A 9,680-nucleotide genomic window follows, 5' to 3' on the forward strand; every position below is an offset into this window, starting at 1 on the left:
ATGCATCATCACATAGTTTCGGTACTACTCATTCTTCGTTACCGAAAGTTCATGCTTGTGATTTTGCACAAAAAACTACATCGAATAGTGTTTCTACTGTATTGCAAAAGCCAATAGATCGGGCGGCGACGGCCGTGGCCGCCATTGTTGTCGGAGACTCCGGAGGGAGGGAGGAAGAAGAGACCAGAGAATGGGAAGGGAGAGTGGGGGACAGCGAGGGTTTGGGCTTTTACAGTAATCCCTACGCCCTGTCATTCGGCCCATCTTTAGAGTCAATTCCGGCCCAATCTCCAAAATCTTATCGACGAAACAAACGCAACTGCTAAATAATTTAGAGTAAATTTCACAGACACTTGTCCCCAAGTTCTTATTCCGATTCTAGTACTCTTAAAATGCAAATAATACTCACTTACCCAACACTCTCATCTAAGTCCATATACTTTATTTAAAAAAATATTTTACGAATCATTTCAACATAATTGATATTTTAATGCATTTATTTAATAGTTGATTTTGTTATAGAGATTAAAATAGTTTTGAAATTATTTATTGTTTGCAGTAAAAAATCCTGAGAAAAAAAATCAAATCGAGGTTATTTAGAGGTTTTTGATATGTACATAAATTTTGGATCCACTGTGAGTGTGAATCGAATTTGATCTGAAATCCAAACAATTCTAAAATGATTCACAAAAGTTTTTTCTAAACAAATAATGCGTTTTACAAGCATATGGACATGTATGAGAGTGTAGGACAAGTTTTAGGACAAGAATAAGAACGTGGGATAAGTTTGGAGAATATTATATGCATTTTGAGAGTATGAGGACCGGGATAATAACTTGAGACAAGTTTAAAGACTGAGATGAAAGCGTGGGACAAGTTTAAGGACTATTGTATGCATTTTAATAGTACCGGAACTGAGATGAGAACTTGGGATAAGTTTAAAATAGAGTGCAAGAGCATGTACCCTAGTGGTTACAAAGAGTCTCGATAGTACCTCAGGTTCTGGGTTCGACTCCCTGTGAATATTCTAGAGTTTAAAAGTGTTGTGCTTTAAGTAGTAGGCGATGTTCCCATCGACAACGAGCTGCCTGTGATGACTTCGTCAAACTCGAGAATTTGCCGACTCAGTATTCGAAGATGCTCATAGGGATAGAGTTTTGCTTACCTACATGTTAGGGGTGGTGTGTGTACGCGAGTTGTGAGTGTCTAATAAATTGTACAATGTAATCTAAAAATATTATGATAGAGTATAGAGTGAAATATACGAGTTATACTTGAACTTGTCTTGCGGTATAATCTAGGTTCGTAAAACTTTTAAATGTAATCTTGAATTTTAAAATATATGTTAAGTGTGCCACTCAATGTCCAAAACAAACTAATTAGCACAAATTATATATCGGGTTTCTGAAAGACCGTTGGCATTTGATGCCCTCTCCACACTTTCCGCAACAGGTTCACTACTAGAAAACGAGCCAAAAATCCAGACCAAAAGTACCAGCTCATGTTGCAACCGGTACTGATACGAGGCATCAGTACCGGTTGCAACAACAACTAGTACTTTTGGCATGTGCCAAGCGCCTGAAAGTTGCGCCGCGTCAAAAACCGGTACCAATTGACTAGCAAAGAGACATTAGCATCGGGTCACCCCATGATCCGGTGCCAGTGCATGCCTTGGACATAGGCACCGGTTGGAACCTTTAACCGGTGCTGATCATTTACTTTTAGCACCGGGTCATTGGGCACCAACTGGTGCCTTTGTGTCGTCACTATATATACCTCGCCTCCTTCCCCCTCCAAGATGCCGTGAACTCACTGCTCATGGCAGCCGAGTGAGGGGAGGGGAGGCGAATTTTTCAATTTTTTAAAAAAGGAGTAATTTTTTCCATGCTTTAGCAAATTAATTTTGTAGATGTAATTAATACTTGATTTAGTTTATACACATGATAAATATTTGTAGATATAGTTTGGACCCTTTTTAGTTTATAGTTTTATATTATTGTTATATAAATATTTGTGAAAAATAATAAAGTACGTGGTCAATGGAGGGAGGAACTGAACATTAGAATGAATTATCCGGTACGTTGATTCACGAATATTTTTCTAATTAAATAATCCCAAGTTGTTCTGTGTAGGCATACACTAATATTTAAGAATATTGACTAATCTCAAATTTTTCTCATTAAGTGTGTGAGACAAAAATAAGGAACTGATTGGTGCGGGTACTACGTATGCGACTTCCTGCATATTATGACTCCATGCGGGAAGTCTACTACAGAGGAGCTAAGAGTACGTACAAACCGTTCACAAATATATTTTCCTAATTATACTAATGCGATGAAATTAATATATCAGTTCTTTTTTTTCAAAATGATAGATGAGTCGAATCGCGGATGAAGTTTACTCTACCGATCGAATTAACGTCGTGTGCGAGGTGCTCGCCGGATTTATTTTGAGAGAGATCCTAGAGGCGAGTTCTACCACGACGGTCACATCCATAGAGGATTCGCATCGACGTCCTGAGAGGCCCAACAGTTGGACTATATATATGACTTGTACATTTATAAATATTTCTAAATGTGATGTCCTGTTGTTTGTATCATGGTTTTAAGGGCGACGCCTAAGCGTCGCGGCGTTCGGGCGCTGCATTTTGCTGGGCATTCAGGTCGCCTAGCTATCCTCGCGTATGGCGTCCGCCTTCCTCTGTTAGGCGTCCGCCTTCCCCTGTTTGGCGTCGGCGGGATGCCAACCATGCTTTGGCGGACGCCCTGCTCGCGAGATGCAGAGTTTGCCGCCCGCCCGCCCCCGAAATCGTTCCCGCCTGTGGAAGAGAGGGTTCCCGCACGATACTTCCCGCCGTCTGCCGCCGCGTGCGAAGAATCGAAGAGGGATAGAGATTAGGCGGGAGTTAAGGAAAGAGGCGGATCCAAAGGGGGGCTAGGGGGGATCAAGGCCCCCTACCTCCCCAACATCAATGGATACCCCCTAAGCCCCTTCTTTATTTTTAAGAAGAAATTATGAAGAAGAAGGGGATATGAAGAAGAAAAGAAGGGGAGGAAGAAGATGAGAAGAGAAATGAGCCCCCTCTAGATGTGTTTGTTGTTAGGGACGAGAAATAGAGAGAAACCGAGAGGAAATACCTGGATCGACGAAAGGCAGGCGGCTAGCTTCTCACCGGCACATCCTTGGGCGCCGGCAGCTCTGCACCTCGCCCTCGGTCCCTCCCTTCCAGCCGCCGGCAGCTCTGCTCCTCCGCCCCCCTTCCGGCTGCCGGCGCATCCGCATCCCAGCTGCTCCTCGGCGTCTCCCCACGCGACGCGTCAGATCTGGCCGCCTCTGTGTCTCTCCTGCTGGCTCCACGTGTCTGCGTCTCCCTCCGGCTGCTGGATTTACTCGTCGCCGCCCAAGACCAAGGTAAGCTGCTGAGTGCTGAGGTACGCCTCTCTCTCTGTGTGTGTGTTTGTCTGGTTGCATATAAAACAGAGCAGCTGAGCTCCACTTGCTGCTTCTTTATGCATATAAAATAAAGAAAGGCACGAGTCTGCTACTGCACTACTGCGCTGCTTGTGACTTTGTCCATTAGCTGCTCTGCTTTGTACCTTTTGTTTATTAGCTGGTAATAAGATCACTGATTAGGATATTAGCTGCTCAATTTTTTATGCTAATTGTTCTTTTTATATGGTAATTGCTTAGTTTATATGCTGATTGCTCTGTTTAATGTGCCAAAGTGATTCGTTTTATAAATTTGTCCCTGTTTTATATGCAAAACTGCTAGCTGCTCAATGCAAAACTGCTAGCTGCTCCTGTTTTATATGGTAATTTCTCATTTTTCATACATGCAGCAGATAGCACAATGGCGAGTCCACCTTCCATTGCCAGCGAATATGATCCCAAGAATGATCCAGCAAGGAAACCACAAAAGTCAAAGGATCCAGGGTGGAAGTATGCCTACTGGCCAAACCTTCAGAACAAAGATGAGGTTAAATGCACATTATCAGTTCGTGGAGGGATAAAAAGGTTGAAGCAACATTTGGCAGGTGGTTATGGAGATGCAGTGCTTTGTGAGAGTAAAGAGTTGACCACTGAAATTAGGAAGGAGATGAGTGCTTACTTGGAAGCAAACAAGAGAAAAAGGCCATTATTCCTAGAAGAAGATGATGATGGAGAATCAAAAGTGGTGGAGGTGACAGCTGAACAGGCTTCTGAAAATCGATCCAGCAGCCAAAAGGAGGCAAGCAACAACAAGACTAAAGCAGCTAACACTAAGTCTATTGCTGAGATGGTTAGAAAAACACCAGAAGAGATGGTAGATGAGAGACTTGCAGGGTCTTATCAGCCCACAATTCAGTCCAAGGTAAAAAGCAAGGAGGAAAAGGACTATGTGGATATGCAGTGGGCTTTGTTCTTCTATGAGTGTGGCGTACCTTTTAATGCAGCAGCTGCAAGACAATTTCAGATTGCAATTGAGGCCACAGCACAATATGGTTCAAGGTACATGCCTCCAACACCTCATCAACTTGGGGAGCCATTGCTTCAAAAGTGAAGTTAACAAGTAACATAAGGGAGGAACATGATAGGGCATGTAAACACTATGGCTGCACACTCATGTCGGATGGATGGTCTGATAGGAGGGGACGCGACTTGATTAACTTCCTAGTGAACAACCTAGAGGGGACTTACTTCTTGGAGTCCGTTGATGCATCAAGTGAAGTGCATAGTGCAAACATGCTTGCTGATTTGCTGGAGAAAAAAAATTGAGGAGATTGGGAAAGACAAGGTTGTTCAAGTTGTCATCGATAATGGGGCCAACTTCAAGGCAGCGGGGAAGCTTTTAATGGAGAGGATTCCTACAATATTTTGGAGTCCATGTGCTGCACATTGCTTGGATCTCATGTTGGAAGACATAGGGAACTCGAAGGAGTTCAAGAAACCTATTTTGCGGGCAAGACGTGTGACAACTTTTATCTATCGGCATGGGAGAGTTCTTTATGAGATGAGGAAGAGGACAGGTGGGCTTGATCTTGTGACATTGCTTTATCTATCACCCGTTTCGCAACTGCCTTTCTTACTTTGAAAAGTTTGTACAAGCATAAGGAGGCTTTGAAGAACTTATTTGTAAGTTCAGAATGGACTGGAAATAAATTGGCAAGAACCATAGCAGGTCTACTTGTGCATGACACTGTGCTCTCTACAAAGTTTTGGAATTCAGTGAAAGATTGCTTAAGAGCTTCAGCCCCACTCCTTATTGTGCTTAGGGTGGTTGATGGAGATGAGAGGCCTGCAATGCCGGAAGTTCAAGCATTGATGAATCATGCAAAGGAGAAGATCAGTTCAAGCTTTGCCATCCAATCCAAGAAGTCTTTGCTGAAGAGAATCATGGCCATGATTGAGTGCCGCTGGGAGAAACAAATGGATCATCCACTATATGGGGCTGCATTGTATTTGAATCCAGGGAAGTTACATCCTCTCATAAGAGATGATGCTGATGCAGTTGTTGGACAGTTAAGAGGTTGCTTTCTTGATGTGCTTGCAAGAATGGTGGAGGACGAGGAAACTAGACTCAAAATCAATGCTCAAGCCATGAATTATGAATATCTTAGAGGAGATGATTTTTCAAATAAAATGGCTAAAGAAAACCTTAAGTCAATGGGCCCTTGTAAGTGTTCCTTTTACAATTTAATTTTCTCAAATGTACATTACAGTAATTTAATTCCAGCAAGCAATTTTCAGTTACACCTCCTGATATATGATTTGCATTTCTTATTCTAGTTGATTGGTGGCGTTCGTATGGAGGTCGTGCTATTGAGCTACAGAGGTTTGCTAGGCGTGTGGTTAGTCTTTGTGCTTCATCATCTGGTTGTGAGAGGAATTGGAGCACCTTTGAATTTGTGAGTTTTTTCCTCATTTGTTTTCTATTCTTACCAAATATTTTGCTGCATTGTTTTTCTTATGTTGTAGATTCACACAAAGAAAAGGAACCGATTGCTGCATAAGAGGTTGAATTCAATTGCCTTTGTTTCCTACAATAGGAAGATGAAATCTAGATTCCAAAAATTACGTCTGAATAGGAAAATAGGAATAAGAAAGAAAAAGACAAGGTGGCATTTGATCCTTTGGTTATTGAGGAGTTTGATTGGGACAATGAATGGGCCTCACTGCATGTGGCCCCTCAAGGTGCTCGTGGGTGTGAGTGTGACCTTACTTGGAATCTTGTTTATGAAGCCATTGGAGCATCTCAATCACTTCATGGTAGATGTTTTCCAAGAGCAGGCCGCGGCAACCGTGCTAGAAATTCTACAATAGATGTGGTTCAGAAAGAGCTAGTTGGGTTCAGAAAATGAAGAGGAGGAAGAATATCAAGATCCATATGATGATACAGATGTGACAGATTGTGAGGAAGATCCCAATCCTAATGGTGGTGGTGGTGGTGGAGAAGCCACAGAGACATCCAATATCCTTGGAGAGTTTGATGATGGCTATTAACAAATGAGAGATTCAGATTTTCTTTTGCTAGTTTATATATGTTGTGTGTTAGCAGCAGCACTAATCAAGTTATGCCTTTAGGGCTACTAATGTTATGCCATTAGACTATTCTACTAGACTACTACTATATGCTGTGCACAAGTACTCTAGTAACACCACTTATTATGCTTATTATAATCTAGATGCTATTGGCAATATTATGTTTGGATTTGCTTCAGAATTTTGTGGTGTTTGTATGGCGTCACCTCGCCTATCGCCTAGGCCTAGGCGTCCGGGCGGGGGTCGCTCGCCTAACTTCGCCTTACCGCCTTAAAAACCATGGTTTGTATATTTGTAAATATATTAGTGTAGCCAATTAGCTTAATTATATGCTTGCGTTTGACTTTTAGTTAGTTTCAAATATTCTATGAAACTCGAACACGACCAATAGACGTATAGTACTATAGAGCTCGGGTACACTTAGCAATTATAAAAAAATAAATAGTAATAAACAAAACTGAATTTGGTTAAAATAGGGAAAACTCATTGGTACCGGTTGGAAAGACCAACCGGTACCAAAGGTGCTGTCAGTTTGCGTCAGCGTGGCAGCCTCTGTGGTATCGGTTGGTCCTTCCAACCGGTAACAATGGATGCCTAAGGTACCGGTTGAAAAACCCGGTGTCTTAAGCCGACCGCATTGGTCTCGGTTTGGGGGAATTGGTTGGAAAATCGGTGGCTAAGGGTCTTTTCAACCGGTTCACATAGCCTGTTTTCCAGTAGTGGTGGCACCGCAGTGTGCGAGTTGCAGCAACACTGCAGCAGGAGTGAGGGCGCACCTATTTTTACAAAAAATTCCTTCCATTTTCTTCAAACAGTAAAGTACATGAATAGCCATTATACTTATGAGCCCGTATCAATTTGGCCATCACACCTGGAAAAGTGTAGATCGTGGCCGCTAGACTTGTTGACTATGTCAATTTGGCCATTGTACTTAGTAACCTGTAAATCTTGACCACTAAAACTTGCCTTGACTAATCCAATTTAATAATTGGCTTCTCAATTTTACATATTTGGATGATATAGATTAGTGTGACCATGTCGTATATATCACTTAGTATGACCAAATCGTAACATGGATTGGAACAATATTTTTCTTATTGGTAAATAGTTATACGCCTAAGAATTCTAAGCAATGGTACTTTATTCATTACCGTGGTCCTCTTATTTCTATTCATTATTCTATCTATCCATCTATTTTTTTTCATTTCCCCATCCATATTAGGGTAGTGTCAATAGGGAAGAGCTAAGAGAGCTCAAGCTATGGTAAGTGATAGAAAAATGAGTTCTTTACATGTATATCTTTACAAAAGTTGGTGGTTAGCTACATACCCTTAAAAAGTTCGGTGGCACCTGTATGCCCTCGCTTGAATATTCTTTTACCTGTGTCCTTTCATGCACCTTCATCCAGTTATACCGTTGAAATGCTCTGACATGTTACAAAAGGATGGCAACATTAATGAAGATGTTAGGCATAGAATCTCAGCTGGCTGGTTGAAATAACGTCAAGCTTCTGGTGTCCTCTGTGACAGGAGGGTGCCACAAAAGCTAAAAGGTAAGTTCTATAGGACAGCGATTCGCCCGGCGATGTTATACAGTGCTGAATGTTGGCCTACAAAAAGGTGACATGTCCAGCAACTGAGTGTATCAGAGATGCGGATGTTGCGGTGGTTTTGCCGGCACACAAGGAGGGATAGAGTCCGGAATGAAGTTATTCGGGAAAGGGTAGGAGTGGCACCAATTGAGAAGAAACTTACCCAACATCGGTTGAGATGGTTTGGACATGTCCAACGGATGACTCCGGAGGCGCCGGTGCGTAGTGGGGTGCTAAAGCGTGTTGATAAGTTAAAGAGGGGTAGATGTAGACCTAAACTGAGTTGGGACGAGTCAGTTAAGAGAGACCTTAAAGATTGAGATATCTCTGAGGAGGTAGCTTTGGATAAGAGCGCTTGGAGACTAGTTATCAACGTGCCTGAACCGTGGCCTTTGTGTCTTTTGGGTTTCATCACTAGCCTACCCCAACTCGCTTAGGACAAAAGACTATGTTGTTGTTGTAGTTGTTGGTACTTTATTCATTGCCGTGGTCCTCTTATTTCTATTCATTTTTCTATCTATCCATCTATTTTTTTCATTTCCCCATCCATATTAGAGCAGTGTCAATATGGAAGAGCTAAGAGAGCTCAAGCTATGGTAAAGAATAGAAAAAAGAGTTCTTTACATGTATATTCTTACAAAAGTTGGTGGTTAGCTACATACCCTTAAAAAAATGTATATCCTTATAAAAGTTGGTGGTTAGCTACATACCCTTAAAAAATTCGTTCGCACCTGTATACCCTCGCTCGAATATTCTTTTAACTGTGTCCTTCCATCCACCTTCATCCAGTTGTACCGTCAAAATGCTTTGACATGTGGGTCCAGCCAGCAAAGGTGAACAAAATACCCCTGCCCTCTCTCTCTCTCACTCTATTCAGCTTCAGCACTACTGGGCCTCCCCGTCGGCATCCATGCAACTGCCCACCGGATCCTCTTCGCTCAGTTGATTCTCCCTGTCGCGCAGCGCTCCGGGCAGACGTAGCGCCAGCCTGCCGTACCGTAGCTCCGTCCTCTCGTGCTGATCCCCGCCGTGTTGCATTGGCGTCGCCGGCCGCAATGCGGCGAGCGCCGGGCGTCGGTGGCGGAGCCTCCCCAGCCCGCCTCACCGTCGCGCTGTGCTGCGCCGCACTCCCGCTCGTAGTGGACCTCGTGGCGGACCAGGCGGCGCTGCTCGCGTTTCGGGCCGCGGCTCCTGTGGTACGCGTCCGCGGCGTCCCCCGCGACTGGCGCGACGTCCGGGCCAGCCTCATCGTCGCGGTGCCGCTCGGGACACTCGATTTGACGGCGCTCCGGACGGTGTGGCTCCGCCTCAATTTCAGCACTAACTTGAGCTCCAATTTCACCACCACCTGCAGTCACGCCACCTCCAATTTCAGCTCTCACGTGCCCCGCTGTAGCCAGGCTGCCTCCAATTTCCTCTGCAGGATGCTGCACGGCGGCCATAGGGGTTCTCACGCCCGCTCCTGCGCCCACGCGCGCTGCCTTGCAAGAGGGCATATGCCGGCCGCACGTCGCGCCTGCGCGCCCTTTGCAGGCGAGCCGTGCGATGCGTGCTGCCTTGCAGGAGGGCC

General features: G+C 44.0%; 1 protein-coding gene across 2 annotated transcripts; it reads left to right on the plus strand.

Annotated features, from left to right (window-relative positions):
- Positions 1-3,104: 3,104 nt before the first annotated feature.
- Positions 3,105-6,688, plus strand: LOC120655354. Of its 2 annotated transcripts, none has more exons than XM_039933114.1 (4): positions 3,105-3,411; positions 3,840-5,653; positions 5,767-5,885; positions 5,956-6,688. In XM_039933114.1, exons 2-4 carry the CDS (start codon positions 5,281-5,283, stop codon positions 6,298-6,300), a joined length of 837 nt encoding a protein of 278 aa, XP_039789048.1. In that variant the 5' UTR covers positions 3,105-3,411; positions 3,840-5,280; the 3' UTR covers positions 6,301-6,688. The 2 variants fall into 2 exon arrangements, with proteins under 2 accessions (XP_039789048.1, XP_039789049.1); XM_039933115.1 differs by having other exon boundaries at positions 3,843-5,653.
- The last annotated feature ends 2,992 nt before the right edge of the window (positions 6,689-9,680 follow it).

Source organism: Panicum virgatum, chromosome 1N (assembly GCF_016808335.1).
Source record: "Panicum virgatum strain AP13 chromosome 1N, P.virgatum_v5, whole genome shotgun sequence".
Taxonomy (NCBI): domain Eukaryota; kingdom Viridiplantae; phylum Streptophyta; class Magnoliopsida; order Poales; family Poaceae; genus Panicum; species Panicum virgatum.